Genomic DNA, 20993 nt, shown 5'->3' with positions numbered 1-20993 from the left:
GAGGTGACGTCTATGGCCGAACAAGCTAGTTCCGCGTTGGTTAACGCGTCTTCTATTAGTACCAGGTTAGAAATTAAAATAGTGTTTTCTTACTACAAATATTATTTTATATTTGTGACTGTAATTGGGTAATACATTTACATTTTAATTACAGGAGGGGAAATATAGAAGGAAATACTAGATCTAGAGTAAATTCTCGCAAGGATAGTAAAAAAAGCACAAATAGTCAGGTGGATGTGGGTATATTAAATTCAGATAATACTGAAACACCGTAAGTTTTTTGTTTAGTATTAGTTATTGAAACATTTTTATAAATTTAAACTATTTCAGAATTGTGAATGATTCAACTACATCTATTCAAAGTATTCGTAAAAGTAAATCAGCTACTAGGAATACTCGCACCAGTAATTCTAATACACTAATAGTAAGTTAATCAATCTTATATAATATAATATAAAATAGGTAATGTATATAATTTGAATGAATTTCTTAAAATAAAATATTTGAACTGTAAGTTTTTAAAATATTTATAATTATCTATTATATAGAATTTAGTATGATAATATTTTTAAGCATATATATATACAGAGATTCATAATTTTTTTTCTAATTTTGTAGCAAAAAGAATCACCAAGTACCAGTAGAAAATCAATAATATCCAAATCACCAAAAAATAGTAAGCATATTAATTTGTATTATTTATATTTAAAGAAGAGTAAAAGTATAATAGCATCATATGCATAAGTATTTTTAGTGTATAAGTAAATTGTAATATTTTTGTATTCAATGATTATCGTCGCATAAAAATGTAATATATATTTTATAGTGACCTAATCAATTTAAAGGTACACACTAGACATCAACTATACAATTATGCAATTTCTTTGGTTTTTTGTAACTGTTCTTTGAATAAATTAGCTAAAATATTTAGTATCTTTCTTTATGTATAATCACTTTTCTTGGTTAAAGTATTTTATTTTTTCATTGATATATTTTAATCTCACTTTATGTGTACATTGAATGAATTGTATATTATTATATACACATGGATATATTAAATGGTATATATGCTAAGAAATGCCCCTAAATATTTTGGCTGGATAACCTTACATTGGAATACAATTTTGTAAAGGTAAAAAGGAGTACTGAAGTATTATACATTTTGAGAAAATTTCAAAGGCTTATTTCTTTCGATACACAGTTAACATTATACAACTTCTTTCTTTTTTTATATATACAAAAAGCAATACCAATTTTTTTCTAAATTCAGATGAACTATTTTTTTTTTAGATAATTTAAAAAAAAATTTCCTCGTCAAATGTTAATGCAAGTTAAGATTTATGATAAATTATGATTATTAACTGTAACATTAGTGTACATTTACAATAGCCATTTAACAATAATAAATAATTTCTGAAATTATTTTTCAACTTAGCTTTATATATTTTGTAATTAAAAAGTTTTAAATAACTTTTTTCATCCAAATTAGTAGAAAAAAAATTGTTGTTATAATAAAAAAAAATAAAATTAAGTTTTTATTACATATGCGTGTACTGAAAGTATTAACGATATGAAGTTTTCTCAGAATTTGTATTTTGGTACCTAACCTACCAAGACTCAAATTTCAATTATCTAGCTACCACATTACTTTTTAGCGTAAACACATTGTATTTTGTATGTAAAACTTAATTTATTAATTATTTTTTTTATAGGAAAACAGAAAGTAGACAACTTGACTTTTAGCCCTGCTGAAAATAGATATCCATTGCGCAGTAAATCAAAAGGGCCTTCGCGCTCTGAAGAAAATAATTTAACGAACGAACTTTCTACCCAAGAAATAGAACCATCTCCAAATAAACGCCCAAAATTAGAACTCCCTACGCTGGGTATAATTTATTTAATTTTTGTATTTTGTTAAAATTTAAATGCTCTAACTTTTTTATAATTATAGGTACGTCTTCAAGTCAAAGTAAGAACAAGGAGGAAACTAATTTACGCGCGTCTTTACCGCTGCGTAGGAAACGAGGAAGACCAACAACGGGGTCTTGTGCTAGTAGCAGGTATTAAAATCTTAAATATTTTTATCAATTAATTAATTATATATATTTTAAAACTTATTATAATTATTATATCTTTATTTACCATTATTATTTATGTAGTCGCCGCGGTAATACCAAAGCGAGTGGAAGAGAGGCGGCAGAATTGGCTATGGAAGGCGTGGTTGAAGGGGATGGAATGGCTGAAGGCAATGACGACATGAATAATATCCTACCATCTACATCTAGTTCAATTAGCACTAATGCCCCTGATATGGCTACATCATCTACTACTTCCAATACCAATCCTTCTTCATCTGGATCACAAGCTACTGGAGGTGGTGTAAACTGTAATTTTTTCAATTATATCTATATTAAATCTTTACTTAGGAACCATTATAACTTATTTTAAAATTTAAGGGCCTACAGCATGGAGTAGTGGCACTACTAGTCATGATAGTGAAGAAGAAGGTGAAGTTGGACGTTTACAAGCATTGTTAGAATCTAGAGGATTACCACCTCACTTATTCGGTGCATTAGCCCCTCGTATGCACCATTTGTTCAATCGTTCTATGGGTGCTGCATCTACAAGTATGATTTATTTAAAAAAATAAAATTGTATTGCTATTGTTGATCATATTTTTCTTTAATTTGTATTATTATATTATATTCTTTTGTAGCCTCCAAAGCTCAACAATTATTACAAGGAATGCAAGCTACAGGAGATGAAGGACAGCAGCTTCAAGCTGTTATTGAAATGTGCCAAATGTTGGTTATGGGTAATGAAGATACTTTAACTGGTTTTCCTGTGAAACCTGTAGTCACTGCACTAATAATTTTACTTTCGATGGAACACAATTTTGATATGGTATGTTGTACAAATCAAAAACTTATTTTAATTGTTAAAATATTTATAAATTTATAGTCAATTTCCATAAATTAAATGTAAGATAGTATGCAAAAATTTAAACATTAATTAATTACTTTTTAAATACATTGATTAATGTGATATAAAAATACCAAGGTATTAAGAATGTTTTATACAAAAACAATTATGTTCTAATATCACCATTTTATTTTTCAATATCATACTATATTATGTAATGATATTTTTAGATGAATCATGCTTGTCGTGCTTTGACTTATATGATGGAAGCACTTCCACGTTCATCAGCTGCTGTTCTTGATGCTGTTCCAGCTATGTTAGATAAACTGCAAGCTATTCAGTGTATGGATGTTGCTGAACAATCTCTTTCTGCTTTAGAAATGCTTTCTAGAAGACATGGACGATCTATATTACAATCTGTAAGTATAGTTGCAAGTACTATGTTTAGGTCATAAACATAAAATTTCTATTGAATATTTATGTTTATTCTGCTAATAATTTAAACTGCCAATTTATATTTCCAAGTACATAACTATCATGATAATTTTACAAAAACTTATAATGGTTAAATTAAAATATTGGAAACTTATTTGTTTTTAGAATGGTGTGGCTGCATGTTTAACTTTTATAGATTTCTTTAGTATTAATGCACAAAGAGCAGCTCTAGCTATCACTGCAAATTGTTGTCAAAATATGAATGCTGATGAATTTCACTATGTTTCCAAGTCATTGCCATTACTGTCAAGTCGTATTACTCAACAGGTAAACACTATTTAAAAAATATTAAAATGACCAATATGTTCTTAATATTAAGTATTAACTTGTGATGTGCTGATAAACTGAAAAAATCAAACAACATTTTTTAGCATCTTAAACTGTTAGGAAAATTAAACTTGTAATTACTAATTAAACTATGCTTGCCCATTAGCATGGTTTTAGAAAATATTTTTAGATAAACATCTATTCAGGAATTATTTTTGAATATTTTTATTTTACTAATATATTTTTCGTATTTAGGAAAATTTATTTTAGCCAAACCCTTTAAAATTTTCTTCTGCTGTGGTTGTTCTGTTAATAAAAACATTTTACATTATACCATTAATTTTAAATACTCATATATAATCAATGATACAATATATAGTATAGTAATTTTTATAAATTATTGTCAAAAAAGGCATGATTAAGTAAAAGTGAATGAGGCCCACGTGGAATTAGTTGAAACTATCAATACAGTAGATTCCGTTTAATGTGGACACATCGGGACCAGTCCTGTTTGCCCACATTAAGTGATTGCCCATAAAAACCAAAATTAGTTGTATTAATTATTTAGTATTGGGACCATACTTTTCTGCCCATATTAACCAATGTCCACATTAGGCGGAATCCACTGTAGTAGATCATAGTAAATCTAAGTTCTTGAATCCGATTTTTGTATTTGGCAGCAAATTTGGTCAATTGGTTATTCCTGTAGTTTGACTAAAATTTGATAGTGTGATGACATAAAATAGGGATAAAATTGTTCCTAAGTAATTGAAAGAAGAAATAGGTAAAATTGTATGGGAGGTAGATTTAGCTAGCCTGTCAGCCATTTCGAATTGTGTATGCTGATGTAACTAAGAATCCACATAAGTGGAATTAAATTATTTGACTACCATTGCTAGTTAATACAACTAAATCAGTTTAAGATATAGAAATGTCAGAAAAATATAAAACTTAGGATTTGTATTTTGTATAAAAAGATTCGGGTTTTGTCTGAAAATTGTCATCAATTGCCAATGAAAAAGTATGGAAGAATGGTTGAAGTTGAAAACAAATATTTTAGTTAGATTTGACCTATTACTAATATTATTATAAAATTGTATATTATGTTATATTTTTAATAGGACAAGAAAAGCGTAGAAAGTGTTTGTTTAGCATTTAGTCGCCTAGTTGAGAACTTCCAATCTGATTCAAATAAATTAAAAGAAATTGCAAGTGATGAACTGTTGACTAATCTTCAACAATTGGTAATATATTTATTTAGCTTAGTTTCCAATTTATAAAATTTTAATCACTGTATTACTTATTTAGGTTGTTGCATCTCCTCCTGTTATGAGTACTAATACATTTATTATGGTGTTAAGAATGATGTCAACATTATGTACAAATTGTCCAGAATTGTCACAAACTTTACTTAAAAATAACATTGCTGAAACTCTTGGCTACCTTCTTACTGGATCTCCTTCTCCAGAACTTACTCAGGTAAAAATTAATATTTAATCATATTCTACTTGATATAACAATTTGCTTTAAAATTTAATTTTTATTAACTAGAAAAAAATAGAAAAAGGAACACTATAGAAATGGTATCTGTTGATTGATATTGTATATCATTGTCTCATATTATTAAATTTATTCACTTCAGTATATCTGAAAGTAATTTTTTATTAACATTTTTCAATATTAAACAAAATTATTATTAGTATTGAATAAACTTTTATAAGCTATATCTATAACTTTTATTGGTGTATTTTAGATTGAATTACTTCCAAGAAGTTCTCAAGAATTATATGAAGTTACATGTCTAATTGGTGAACTCATGCCAAGATTGCCTGCTGATGGATTGTTTTCAGTTGATAGTCTTCTTGATCGTCATGGCATTTATGGCACAATTCAAGGAACAGGAGCTTCTCAACAAATGGTACAGTGGCAATGGAGGGATGATAGATCTATGTGGCATTCTTATACATCATTAGATTCAAGAATAATCGAGGTATAGGTCACAATTTATATTTTCACTAATACAATTAATAACAACATAGATTGTGGGTTATAACTTAGAGATATAAAAAAATTAATATTTCACATAGATTGTTTATTACTCAAATTAGGTAAAAATTTATTATATTTTTGAGATCACCATGTTAGTCGTACTTCGCCAGTTTAATATTTTTATATATACTAAAATATATTAGAAATTCTTGAGATTAACTAGAGTTGCATCCATGAAAGATACTGAAAATTTATTCCTTAATAACATAATCATTAATATTTGATAATTTGTAACCAAAATATATTGTTATTATTTTTTTTTTTTTAATAAATTGCATAGATTTATCAAAACAACTGATAGTCACAATAATATAATTGTCCATATTGTTTGCAATCATAAGAACAGCAACTTATCCGTTATTTATCTATTATAGGTTGCACATCAAGCTGGTGAAGATGAAGTTCTATTAAGTCATGCTCCTTACACAATTGATCTCCATTCTATGAGACAAATTAATGAAGATACTGGTACTACACGAGCAATTCAACGTAAAGTTTTAACAGTTCCGTCATCTTTTAATAATAACCATCAAACAAGATCTACCACTGACGTAGAAACAGTGGTTGCATCATTTGGGTAATGTGTTTTTCATTATAATTAAAATTATTATAAATCAAAACCTTATCCTTTCAACAAATCAATTTTATATTGTTGTTCTAGTAAAAGTTTAAAATCTATATTTTATTGATTAATGTTGTTTAATGTTTTAGTGAAAATGAACTGGCTGGAGCATTTGTACGTTTATTATTTAGTATATTATATGAAGTTTATAATAGTTCAGCTGGCCCATTGGTCAGATATAAATGTCTACGTGCATTATTGCGTATGGTTTACTACTCTCCAGCAGAATTGCTTTTGGTAATTAAAATAAATTAAATAATAATTGTGAATTAATATTCCTAAAAAAATAAAATATATTGATACATAAGCACAGTTATGTATAAAGTGTTTTGTCAATCATTTGTTTTTTAGAAATTAACTTTTTATAAATTTGATAATTTTTATATGATAACTATTTCTATACTTGGGAATGTGATATCATTTGTATATTTGTTAATCTATAAATGTTTTGTATTAGAATAGTATGAATGTACAAGAATAACATGTTTAAAGTTATGTTTACTGATAATATGTTAGAATAGGTAGATTATTAATTGTTAACTACACTTAAAATATTAAAAGTTTTATAATATTTCATGTTTGTAAATATTTTTGATCGTTTTAGTATTTAAAATGGTAATAATAATTAAATATTTATATTTTTTAGAAGGTTGTTACTCAAAAACAAATGGTTGCTAGTCATATCGCTGGTATGATGGCATCTCAAGATTTGCGTATTGTAGTTGGTGCAATACAGATGGCTGAAATTTTAATGCAAAAACTTCCTCAAGTTTTTGAAACTCATTTTATACGTGAGGGTGTTATGCATCAAGTTAAACAATTAGCTGAAGCTGATATTCAAACACCTGTGAAGTGTTCACCATCTACTTCAAGTGCTGGAATTGAAGGATTACCAGGGCCATCTAGAAGTACTCATAATGGTTATTTTGAATTTTGTTAACTAAATATCTAATACATTTTTATAATAGAATAACTTAAATATTTAAATGATAAACATTTTTAGACAACACTAATCAATGTCCAATACCAATTGAAAATGGAAATGAAGTTCAATCAACAACCAGTGGTACTGAAATCGAAGCAGAGTCTATACCTGAAGCAACTATCTTAGCTCAAGTAGCTCGTTGTTCTACTAAGTATGTAGATTGTAAACCTAATGATAAACAAGGATTAAAATAGTTTTTGTGCTTGTTAATTTTTGATCTTTTATCTTATTTAAGATAAGTTACACTACAATCTTGTAAAGCAGTTAAAATAGATTCACATTATGAATATTTATAAAAATACAAAACATATCCATGGAAGTTCCCTCACATAATGTTTTTAAATTATAAAAAAATAATTTATAGTGTTATTTATTGCTTAAATAAGTAACTTCTTCAAATTTGAACTTAAAATATCTATATAAAATGCATTATATATTTAGTAGATTTTATGGTTTCAGTATGAACTATTATGAGAAATCTTGTATTAATTTTTCAAAACCGAAGTTTAAAAAAAAGTTTTTATGAATTTCTGACTACAAAATAGTTAATAATTTTTTGAGATTTCGTTGTCAAATTTTTAACATTAAATTCATATTAAAAAAAAATGTGCCTATGTATTATTAATATGTTCTACAGATATAAAAACAAATAATTTTTTTACTTATCTTTTATTATATTTTCTAGCATTTCTGATCAGTAAATAATTTTGAAATGGCATTTATAGAAGATAATAAATTGAAAACTTCTTATGTCCATAAATATTCAAAATATTTTGAAAATTTCAAGTATCTGTGGTTATTCATTTTTAAGCCAATAGAACTAAATTGATTTTATCAAAAATTGGATATGCATAATATATTCTAGCTTTTCCATTTTATGAAATTGTCTTCAATAAACTTTACTTTTGAACCCCCAAAATACCAAATAGATCCAATTTGCTACTACAAACCACTGCCATTTTTGAAAATCAAATAATTTAATTTTTATTATCCCAAAAGTTGATGATAAATGACAGAAAAAAAATAAAATTTTAAATATTGAAAAATCAATACATTCATTATTGTTTTACCTAGAATCTAAAATGTTAGCACTATATATTTTTTTTAATAATTATATGATAATTAATATTTTTTAGCCGTATGTCAGAAGTATTTAAACGAAATAAAAAACATAACAAACGGCAGTCTGCCAGTGCTGCACGTAAAAAAGGAAATCAAGACAATGAAGTGAATGATGTACAAACTATAGCTAGTAGTAGTGCCAGTAGCAGTAATACTATTTCACCAAATTCTGCTCAAGCTATTACACTACATGAATTTTTTATATCTAAAGGTAAATATTTATTCTTTATGTTAAATTATTACAATCATAAAAAAACCTAGTGTTAAATATAAACCATTCTCTTTAGTTTTAAAAAAATATTCACTTTTTTAGAACTACAAAAGTATAATAATAATAATATTTTCAATTTAAGGTGGTAACACTTCTGCATCGCGTGCTGTAGGTGTTAATTCATCTTCATCAAGAACACGTTTTTCCAATTCAAATTTTAAATCAACTTCAGGGTTTTTAGCATCTTTAAATCCAGCAAGACTTTTAAGAAGTACAGAAAGGGCATTTTCTAAAGTAATTATAATTAATTCTAGATTCATTTATACATGTATGATATTAATAATAATTTTTAAGGAATTAAATAAAAATTCCAATATGCACATCAATGGAGCTGCAATTTTAACAAATCAAGCATCAAATATAAGTGCTGTCAATAAAGAAAAGGCTAAATTATGGGTGAAAGAAAGATCGCAACATTTTATGATTTTATATGATAAAAGTACAAAAGATGAAGAAATGACTGCTGAAAATGAAAAGTCTGAAAGTATTTTAGCACGACTTACAAAAGCTATTAGTAAATTACAAAATGAGGTAAAAACTTAGTATAGTAATAAACATGATGTACATTTATAATTTTATTCTTTTTATTATTTATAAATCATAGGGAAATGACGATATAAATGCTCTTTTGGAATTAAGAGAAATAGTCTTGACCTCAGACATATCACCATTTGAAGTCAATCATAGTGGATTAATTAAGTCACTTACTATATACTTAACTGAAGTCACATTAGGTTTTGATCATAGAAGTGAAAGATTACGGAAGTTTTTACATGTTTTTGCTGGTTGTCCTGTAAGTGTGACAAATAATAAGTAATAACATCCAAAGTTTACAATTCTTTACATAATACTTAACTTGTATTACAAAGTGATCCATTTTAATGCTTTATTATAGCTAAAAAAAATTAAATTTTAATTAAACTTATACTTTTATTTCATATTTCAAAATGAAGGAGTAGTTAATTAATTTTAAGTATTTAAAGTTCACAAAGTGGAGTAGATTGGCACAATAATATCTTGCAAAATGTTTTTGGTCTACTGCACTTACATAAATTATAATTGCTTTAAACTTGTTAACTGTTCATTCTGTTTTAAAATATGAAATTAAATATGTATATTATCATTCAATAATGTTAATGTTAATGATTTTAAGAAGTTATATAAAACTATTATTTTCCTTTGAGTTTCTTTTAAAAATAATTAGTATATACACTTAAATTGATCACTTAGTGTATAAATAATTATGAAATAGGCAATATAAATATTTATTTCACATCTGGTATAGTAAAATGTGTGGAAAACAATATAACTTATTTTAAATTTAGATGAACATTTTTGATCAAAAATATCTTTATGTATAAACCAACTATTCAATATTTATTTTTATTTTTTAGCTCGATAGTTTTGAACCATTTACTGCAAAGAATCATAACAATGTAGAAACTCGACCATTTTCTGCATTAATAGGAAAGTTGGGTAGTTGTGTATCACAATTGGAACAATTTCCAGTTAAAGTACATGACTTATCAACTGGGGCTGGAAATAGTGCTCTGAAATTTTTTAATACACATCAACTTAAGGTAAATGATTAAGATATTTGTTTTCTATATTAAATAACAAATTATTTATAAATTCATTTTATTAGTGCCTGTTACAAAGACATCCAGATTGCAATAATTTGAAACAATGGAAAAGTGGAACTGTTAAAATTGATCCATTGGCTTTAGTACAAGCAATTGAAAGATATTTAGTAGTTAGAGGCTTTTCTCATATTAGAGAAAATAATCAGTCTAAATCTGATGATGACAATTCTGATGATGATATTGATGACACTTTGGTAAAAAAATTTTATGTTATTACAATTTACAATACAAATTATATAAGATAAATCAAAATGTATGGTCTAGCTATTTTATCTAAAATATTTAAAATTATAACCTGTACTTTTTGCAACTTTTAGGAATATATTGCCAATTAAAATTTAATTTGAACATTTTTTTAAAATATGTAAAGGCTTATAAAAAAAAATACAAAAATATTTTTGACCTCTGTCAATTTTTACCCTTAAAATACAATTAGTTAAATTGTTTTATTGTTTAAACATGTTAGAGTATTATTGTTTTTTAAATTCATAAATCTGAAATTTAGGTATATAATTATGTGGTGCAACAATTACTCGTGTAAAATATATTTAAACAATATACACCAATATTATAACCATAATATGGATTAAAATATTAATTATGACTGTTTTATTAATTTTTAAATGATTAGGATTAATTTAATTATCTTATAATTTTTATAAACTAATACTTTTATTTATTTTTTTAGTATTTAATACATTTTTTTTAAAAAAGAATATTTTTGCTTAAAAGATTATTTTGATAAAATTATAAAACATATTATTTTTAAGATTTTTGGTGTATATAAATCTGGTCTCTAGTAATAAATATTTAAAGTTGTTATGAGCAAAGTTGAAAAGTTATGAGGATACCTTGCAAAATATTGGTCTACTACTTCACTCACGTTACAGTAATAATACTTATAACAGTTATAACTACTCATAAACTACTTGTTTGAATTTTCATGTATTAAAATATAACTAAAATAATTCTTCATATTATGATTACAAATAAATAATAGGTTCACATTTGAATTTCTTATGTTAATTCTTAAAACTCCCTAAAATATTGTAAAAAAAACATTAAAATTTCTAATCGTTTTGAATATTTCTTAATAGCATAATAATTGTATTGAAATTTTATATTATTACAATAAAATGGCTATAACTTAAATATTAAACCACTCTGTATACTACTTAATTATACACGTACTACTGTCTTTTAATACTTAATGTGGATCACTAACTATGACAATATCTGAGGCCAGTGGTTCCCAATTGGCATTGAGCCACGGACCCTTAGCTAAAACTTAAACTGGACGGGGGACCCCTCTTATTTGTGATTACTTACTTTTCAATTTTATTTAATTATATCATTAATTGTCGACCTTTTTCACGATAATCGAGTTTATCTATCTATCTATTTATTAATAATACCTGGAATTTCAAACCATTACATGTTTAATAATTCCACTAAAATAAAATAAAAATATCACTTCGGGTACTACATAACCACGGACCTCTTAACATCAATACGCACCAATACCACCAATTGGGAACCACTGTCTTATGGCTATAGTTTAAATGTATTATTTAAATATCTAAAAATATATAGATCAAATTATTGAAATATTTATAAGCCAAATAAATTATATTTCTACAAATCACATGATAAAAAGAAATATTGTTTTTATAAAGGTGTACCTACCAATTTTATTTAACTCATATTTTATATTTCATTATTACGTGTGGCGTATTGTCATGTTGGTTTAGTTAAATTTAATATATGATTCTATAGAAAATACGTTTAATTTTGATGAATTTCATTGAAACTTTTAATATTAAAAAATGCTATTATTTATAATTATGATACAGTTAATGTATTAATACTTATTTCTACTTAAAAATTATATTATAATTTATTAAAGTAATTATATTAAATAAATGTTTTATTCATTTGTATATATACATAATAAAAGCTTGAGTTTTTTAATTCTAAAATTATATTTATAGGCAGCAGTTGTGATAGGACAAGGATCAGCAAGACATAAATTGCAATTCCTTATAGGCAATCATATACTTCCTTATAATATGACTGTATATCAAGCTGTTCGTCAATTTTCTACAACAAGTGATATGGAGACTGATAATGAATCTGAACTACCATTAGGATCAGCTGGAATATGGGTGCAAACACATACAATTTATTACAGGTAAAAATAATAGTCATACAATCATAAAATATTACTATAAATATAGTTATCTCCTCAATACCAATCTTAAAATATCAAACTTTTTTTTAATTTTTATTAAAATGATGATGTGGAGAATATTTACATGATAATGTAGTATGAGGATAGAGGCTGTCTAGTAACAGAACCCATTAGCAGTATTATTTTTAGGGATTTAATAAGTCCCTACATCAGCATGTTTTTAACTGATGAAGAATTTTCTGGCAAGTTGGCTCCGTCTTGAATTTTTATGAGTGAGAGCTACTTTGGATTGCAATTTTTTGTAATGGTTTCAATGTTGAGATCATTGTAGAGCAAATTATTAGAAACATACCAAGGTAAAAGTTAGTAGATGGAAAGTAATTGATTGGAATGCTCGGATTATTTGGCATTGTCCCATATCTGTATTCTATAAGCTCAAATGTGTCTTAATATTGATTTGTAAATATATATATTATTTTTGGTATCAAACATCTATACAAATACACTCGAATAATGTCTATGTCATACACATTATTAAGTCTTATAAATTTTATTAATTGGATCATTTGGTTCCAAACAAACTAAAACGCCTATTTAAAATATATACAAATTAAATTATTAAATTTAATTTTGTTTGTTAAAACAGTTTTAGAGCATTCTTTTATTTTGCATTTGTTTTTTGTGAATAGATTTAATAGATTTAGCTGTTTTAAAAGACCATAACTTACGAGCTTATTTTATTTATGTACATTTTAAATGTGTGTTTTGTTTTGATCTAAAATACAATTTTGATAAGGATTAATTACGTATAACATCACACTATTCGTCCGTATTACTGTGATGTGGTGTCTTAGAATGGTACGACCAAGTTCTTTTATCTATTTAAAAGTAATCTGATGTTACAATAAATGATGTTTATAATTTTATATTATTTTGATTTTTGAAATTATTTGTTAGTTTTTTTATCTTCTATCATTTATTTCAGATTTATATTATAATTTTTATTTTTTACCTAAGATACTAAGAATTATTTAAAATTATAAGTTTAACAATCTTAACAATGTTATACTATTACTTTCTATTATGTTTGGTTGTCATTATTTAGTTATAACTTATATTCTAATTTATTATAGATGATAAATTGATTTTAAATAAATGTTTTTATTATTGATACATATTAATGTGTACGGTATTGATGAATGGTTTGATTTGGAAAAGATTGAGGAATTGATGTATAAAAGTTTGAAATTTTGTGGTTTTGACTTCCATTTATTTTTATTACTAATTTATATATTTATTATAAAGTTTTATAGATACTTACTACAAGTAATGAAAATATATATTTTTTTTTAAGGCCTTTACCTGAAGATACAGAAGTACATTCACCTAAACCTACTACTAGCAGTTCAGGTAAAAAAGGTAGATCAGGAACTCACAAAAGTGCCTCTAAAAAAGTGAAGGATGAACTATGGTTAGGTAAATTATATACCATATATATATATATATATTTATAAACATATTTTTTTTTTAACTAGTAATAACTAATATCTGAAATATATTATATTTATCAAATTTTGGTTATTGTAGAAGGAGTAGTTTCTCCCATCAAATCATCTCTTGAACCATATCTTCAATTGTCATTGCCTGAGTATGTTCAAATTCAAGATCCTTCATTACCAGTACTCAGTCTTTTAAGAGTTTTAAATGCCATTAATAGATATTGGACTTCATTATATCCAACACAACTTCATAATAATTCTATAATACCATTTAATGTAAGTTAATAATTAAATATAATAAAATATTATATATTTATACATAATGCTTGATAACTATTTATTTTAGGAATTTATCAATGTTAAAATATCTGCAAAAGCAAACAGACAACTTCAAGACCCGTTAGTGATTATGACTGGAAACTTACCGGCTTGGCTTCAACAAGTTGCATCAGCATGGTAAGTTAACTAGGAAATGTTTTTAATGTTTTTAAACTTTAAATGTATTAATAATTTTTTAGCGCATTTTTATTACCATTTGAAACACGACAATTATTATTCTATGCAACTGTATTTGACCGGGACCGTGCATTGCAACGTTTACTTGACTCTAGTTCTGAACTTCAAGGTGCTGGAAATAATACTAATGGTGACATGCATGATCGTGTTGCACCACGTTTAGATAGACGTAAACGTTCAGTAACTAGATCTAATATTCTTTCTCAAGCTGAAGCTGTGATATCTGAAAATGCCACTTCGCGGGCCTTACTAGAAATACAATATGAAGATGAAGTAATTTTGACTTAAACTGTTCAAATTCAATTATTATTTAATTACATTTTTTTAGGTGGGGACAGGTTTAGGACCAACTTTAGAGTTTTATGCATTAGTTTCAAAAGAGTTACAAAAAGCTGATTTAGAATTGTGGAACAATCCTTCAAGATCTGAATCTGACCCTTATGTTCGTTCATCAGAAGGACTTTATCCCAATCCATTATCTCGAACTAGTAAACTTCCACATCAAGTTAAAATGAAATCAAAATTTAAATTTTTAGGAAAGTTTATGGCCAAGGCTATTATGGATTCAAGATTAGTAAGATATTAAATAGTAAATTGAAATATGTCATTCATTAATTAATGTTATTTTTAGCTGGATTTACCATTAAGTATTACCATGTATCGTTGGCTATTAGGCCATGAAAATTATCTTACACTTGGCGATCTTTCATACATAGTTCCTGAAATATACAAAACTTTATCACAACTTCATCAATTAGTACTCGAAAAAAGACTAATCCTTATTGATAATACTCTAAGTGATGAACAAAAAACTGAAAAGGTATTTTCACCTTACAGAGTATAATGAATCTTGAGCTTTCATTAAAATTTTTTTTTTAATTTAGATTAGAAAAATTACTTTAGATGGCTGTCCAGTAGAAGATTTGGGACTTAATTTTACATTGCCTGGACATGCTTCAATTGAATTACGCAAGAATGGTGTAAATATAGATGTCACAATTGATAATTTGGAAAAGTATATACAGGTAATTATAAAAAAAAATTATTTATTCTACCTTAAGTGACAATCTTTGAATTAATTTTTTAGTTGGTTTGTCATTGGTTTTTACGGGAAGGCGTTTCCAAACAGATGGAAAGCCTTCGAGAAGGATTTGAAAGTGTATTCTCTCTTAAACGCCTTGGACAACTATTCTATCCTGAAGAGCTGGAAGCAATATTTTGTGGACATACAAACACAACTAAAAATTGGGATGTGCGTATGTTATCTGAGTCGTGTCGTTTAGATCATGGATATACAGGAAATTCTAGAGCTATCGGATTTCTTTTTAAAATATTGTCCGAGTATGATTACCAACAACAAAGAGATTTTTTGAGATTTGTTACTGGAGCACCACGTCTTCCTGTTGGAGGTAAACATAAATTTATGTACACTGGATTTATAACAAAATCATGTATAAATAATTTTACTAATTATATTCTATGTTATAATAATTAACCTAACATAAAAGTTGACTTTTCTAGTTATGATATTTATTTACATTTAAAAATATTCATAATAATAAATTATGACATTAAATGTTCTAGGTTTCAAGTCACTTTCTCCTGCGTTGACCATTGTGCGGCGAATATTTGATGATAACGATAATCCAGACGATTATTTACCATCTGTAATGACATGTGTGAACTACCTTAAACTACCAGATTACTCTAGTATAGATTTAATGAGGAAAAAACTGCAACTGGCTGCATCTGAAGGACAACATTCCTTCCACCTTTCATAATTGCTGCAGAGTAATTTCTTAATGTAGTCTCAAAACTTTTTAAAAATATATATAAATCTATTTACGATATATTCCAACTTAAATAATTACATTGTACTGTTAATTACAGAATAATCTGGTTAAAACTTACATTATTAATAAATAAAAAGGCAATATTTATATATATATATTTCTATCTATAATATACATATATATTATTTAGTAATTTTCTTTTAATAATTTTTGTGTAAATAATGCAAAACAAGTTTGTTTTTAGGGTTACTTTTTATTTTTTAACTATTGAAGTTGCTTTTATTTTAAATATTAATTTAATATTTATAAGATCTCTAAAATGTTTCTTTGTTCTTGGGTGTGTGATATATTATTTAATATATATATAATAAATATATATATATACATACTTTTTTTAGCACGTGTAACATTTGAAATACATTCCATTTTAGTATCTTTATAATTTAGATATTGTACAAAAAAATCCCAAGAAGTTTTGTCTTTTTTTTTATAAATATTAATAATATTTCATTAAATTAATTTAATGAAAAATAAAACATTTTGTTTACAAACACATTTATTATCCAATTCCAAATAAATATTAATTATTTTACATTAATCACAATATTTTCTTATTAGGTGATAATTAATAGTAAATTATCATTGACACAATAAAGTATTAGTTTAATTATGGAAACTTCCACTAATAAATATTAACATGTTTATGTTAACTAAAATCCATTTTGTGTTAATAAATATATAGTAAGTAACTCTGCAAACAATATATAACCAATGTTTCTAGAAAAATAAAAATATTTAAATTAAAATTTAACATTTACCAAACTTAATTATAATAATCAATTACCATGTGAATAATTATTATTTTTCTGGATCTATTGGATGAAAATTCATTGAAGCACTATTAATACAAAATCTTCGTCCTGTTGGTGGTGGGCCGTCTTTAAAAACATGTCCTAGATGTGCATCACATTTTCCACACTGCACTTCAGTTCTTATCATACCTGGATTGGTTATCAATAACAGCAAATTTGCTCCAACTGTATCCATCACCGTCATAAAGCGACAGCATTGTTTTATATTATAGTCGAGGAATGAAGGAAACACCACCAACACCACATAAATTATTTCATATATATTTAAATATTAAGGAAATTTCTGTTTGGGTATTAATTAAAAAATTTTTCCATAGTCTAATATACTTATACACAAATATAAAAAAAAAAAAAAAATTGTATATTATAATTATGTAGAACTCTGTGATATCATAGGTTATAATATGCGTAAGTTATTACTAATAATAATAATCAGTGCAAAAAATGTACGACAACAAAGAATAAATTAAATATAATATAACATTATTATTTGGTTAATTTAACTTGGTAAAATGCTATTAATTTAATGAAAAGTATTGATCGATAATTTCTCAAAACAAGGGAATGCTGCAGATAATTTTAACATAAGTTATCTACCTCCACTGGATGACTTCCCCCTCTCGTCAATCAAATGTCATCCAATTTACTTATTGTATAACATAAAAACAGATAGTAAATTTATTACATTTTGTTTCAAATAAAAAAATAAAAATAGTTATTAAACAATATTTACTTAAAAAAATTATCAATACACAAATTTACTATTGCAGAACAGGGTTGGACTAACTCTATAGCACAGCCCGGGCAAAATCATTTTGAACGACCACAAAACTTAATTAGGTACCTACTTAATCAAAATTAAATATTAACTGAAAATATATCTTCGTAACTCAAAAAAACAATATATACATAAGTACATTTGAATATTTTCAGATTTAATGTTATACCTTAAATAAATCAAGTTTACGCATATCTTAATACACCATAGAAAATAATTAAACTTAACTTTTACAAAAAGTAACATAAATTCATTTTTATCCAATACTTAGCTTCTTTATATATAAATATATATATATTTTTTTTTTAAATGGAAAAACCTAAAAAATTGTATGTGTATTTATAATTGTATACTAAATTTTATTGAACAACTTCATTAGTTACCTATGTTTTCAAATGAAAGAGATTCTAAAATGTCTTTGTTTATTTTTATCAGTATCCAAATTATCCATCGACAAATAATTTCTGAATCGAGTTTTATGTTCTAACTATTCAAACTACGAGTTATCTAATTCAAGGTCAATATTTACTTTAATATCAAAACTAACAGTACAATACTGAAACTGGAGGTTGAAGATTTGCTATGTCGTACGTGGGTAAGAAGGAGACAACACATGTGAGACTATGTCCTCTTAAAAATAAGACCTACTGATTCTACGTATTTATCACAATTATAAAGATAATATATATATTATAAAGTTCTTTATAATTGTAGTATTTATGTACCTACTTATACTATACAGCCTACAATAATAAATGTATTTGAAGTTTCCATTTATAATATTTTGATAAATTATTTATTTTACTGATCAATACTCGTAAACTATTAATTATCAAATCAGAAATTTTACAAATACTGTAAAAAACTAGTATGGAAAATTTGGAAGTGCTAAGCACTCCCAAGCTCCCCCTTAGTTGCGCCCATGCCACTGAGGCATGTCCTAGTAGCCTAGTTCAACCCTGTTGCAGAACAAATATGTACAATGTACACTAAATTATCACTGAAAATATAGTTGAAGGTGATTAAAGATAAATTGTTGTCTGCAGTGTTTATTTTGGCTATTCTCAGCTAATGCAAAATTATATGCTGAAACATTTTACTAGATATCCATATATTTTATAGGTAAATAATTAATTTATCAATCAATGAAGTATCTTAATAAATATCAACCCACTCAAATGATTATTTTTTTAAAAAAATGTTAGTCATTTAATACATAACATTACAATAGATTAATTAATTTTTTTTTTTTAATGTGATTGTATTGTCTACAAAATCGATAGTATTAAAAAGCTTTAGAACAGTTTTAATAAATGTATATAATATAGTAGCATTATCAAATCTATTGCAAAGATTCAATCAAGTAATAAATAATGAAAATTAAGCGTTGTTAAGTATGGAGCGTTTCCAATCCCTCGACAGATACATGAAAAAAAAAGAAGTATCAAAACTGTGGCCACTACCAAACCAAAACATACCATTTGAAGTATCAGTCGTTAGTTTGACTTTTTTCTGATCGATAACGTCATTAAAAGCTGGCCAGCCGCAGCCAGAGTCAAATTTTGTTTCCGAAGTAAATAATGCTTCATTGCACACTACACAAGTATACAAACCAGCTTCTGTAGTTTTGTTAAACTTGCCGGTAAAAGCTCTATGTAACAAAATTATTGATTTTTATTAATTACTATAAGTATGTACAATTCAAACAATTACCTCTCTGTTCCTTTTTCTTGAGTAACATGGTATTGAATGGGCGATAAACGTTTTTTTAAGTCTGCCTTGTAGTCGGCCGATTCTCCTTGACTCATGGTCCTTAATCTAATAAAACCGATGTTGTTTCTAAACTGTAAAATGTTACTGGATAAACGCAATACTCTATTCCTACAATACATTCATGCACACATTGACTATCTGGGTCAAAGAATTTTTTTCGTGAACTATTCAACGGTTTATAAATAAAATGAGTAGATATTAATATGATATTATGTAAATGTTTATAATATGCGTATGTGTATGTGATGACCGTATCTGGTCAGGGCCCAAACTCCAATAACTAATGAGCAACACATCAGACGTAAACAGATGGACTACTAAGTACTGAGTACTAACTGACCACAGACAACTGACAAGTAGGTATAATGAGTTTTCTAAAACTAACTTACTACTACAATATTATGTGTAGATGATAATAACATATTAATATTATCTACATCGTGATCGTGGCCGCAGCTTACACCACGGCTTAAAGATTAGATACTATGGTAGTATGGTTGTAACTTGTAAAACGATTCGTGATTAGACGTCCATGAAAAGTTCTTGTGTCTTTCTAATACCACCTAGCGCCATCTAGTATCTATAGTCGTAGTTCGCGATTTTGCATAACGAAATCTGATAACACGTATTTCAAAATCTCAAATCACTGCAGTACAATGATATCTATTTAAAATTTTGTAATTTAGCTGACTTCTGTTTTCTGCAACTTATTCTAAAACTTTTTTGTTTATTAGTAGCAGAAATATATAATGTATACTTTTTTTTAGCCTTAAAATAATATTGAAATAACCACAAGATTAAAATATTATCTACGTCATATTGTTACTGATCCTATACAAAACTTCCAAAAATAAATATCACCATAGCTTATTAAAAGTCTCCAGGCAAAAATAATATGATTTTGAGAATTGATGTTTTTTGTTTTATTAATATACCTATTAATTAAATGATTAGGATGATTCGGTGTATAGCATGTAGACATGCAGTGCATTGACCTATTGACTATATCATAGTATCGTACAATACTGATCACATCTATAGAATAAGCAGTGGCGTACTGGTAAGGAATACCAAGATGCGATTGAACCCCGGTCCCCGAGTCCCATGTACACTTAAAAAAATAATTTAAATAAACTGCTTACAAGAATTATTTATTGGTATATATAGCACTATAGTTCTTAGCGATATCACAATC

General features: G+C 26.1%; 2 protein-coding genes across 3 annotated transcripts; one reads left to right on the top strand and one right to left on the bottom strand.

Moving 5' to 3' along the window:
• The first annotated feature begins 12 nt into the window (after positions 1-12).
• LOC113554834 (E3 ubiquitin-protein ligase TRIP12) lies at positions 13-16363 on the top strand. Its single transcript, XM_026958892.1, has 34 exons — positions 13-65; positions 155-271; positions 331-424; positions 619-676; positions 1713-1886; positions 1952-2060; positions 2160-2386; positions 2457-2627; positions 2717-2904; positions 3153-3341; positions 3523-3684; positions 4806-4928; positions 4993-5163; positions 5438-5674; positions 6108-6310; positions 6445-6592; positions 7002-7275; positions 7359-7491; positions 8477-8673; positions 8816-8967; positions 9028-9264; positions 9338-9526; positions 10128-10313; positions 10379-10570; positions 12368-12567; positions 13922-14043; positions 14155-14342; positions 14413-14522; positions 14585-14855; positions 14911-15156; positions 15214-15402; positions 15467-15607; positions 15670-15991; positions 16167-16363. Exons 1-34 carry the CDS (start codon positions 13-15, stop codon positions 16361-16363), a joined length of 5970 nt encoding a protein of 1989 aa, XP_026814693.1.
• Positions 16364-16999: 636 nt separating this feature from the next.
• LOC113551475 (peptide methionine sulfoxide reductase MsrB) lies at positions 17000-20230 on the bottom strand. 2 transcript variants are annotated; one of them, XM_026953733.1, is made up of 4 exons: positions 19739-20230; positions 19504-19676; positions 17220-17412; positions 17000-17152 (listed from the first exon to the last, which is right to left on the bottom strand). In XM_026953733.1, the coding sequence occupies exons 1-3, from the start codon at positions 19915-19917 to the stop codon at positions 17234-17236; spliced, it is 531 nt and encodes a 176-aa protein (XP_026809534.1). In that variant the 5' UTR covers positions 19918-20230; the 3' UTR covers positions 17000-17152; positions 17220-17233. The 2 variants fall into 2 exon arrangements, with proteins under 2 accessions (XP_026809534.1, XP_026809533.1); XM_026953732.1 differs by having other exon boundaries at positions 17220-17376; positions 19739-20228.
• Positions 20231-20993: the final 763 nt, after the last annotated feature.

This window comes from Rhopalosiphum maidis, chromosome 2, assembly GCF_003676215.2.
Source record: "Rhopalosiphum maidis isolate BTI-1 chromosome 2, ASM367621v3, whole genome shotgun sequence".
Taxonomy (NCBI): Eukaryota; Metazoa; Arthropoda; class Insecta; order Hemiptera; family Aphididae; genus Rhopalosiphum; species Rhopalosiphum maidis.
The sequence above is the reverse complement of the archived record's forward strand: the minus strand, read 5'-3'. Positions and strand labels throughout refer to the sequence as shown.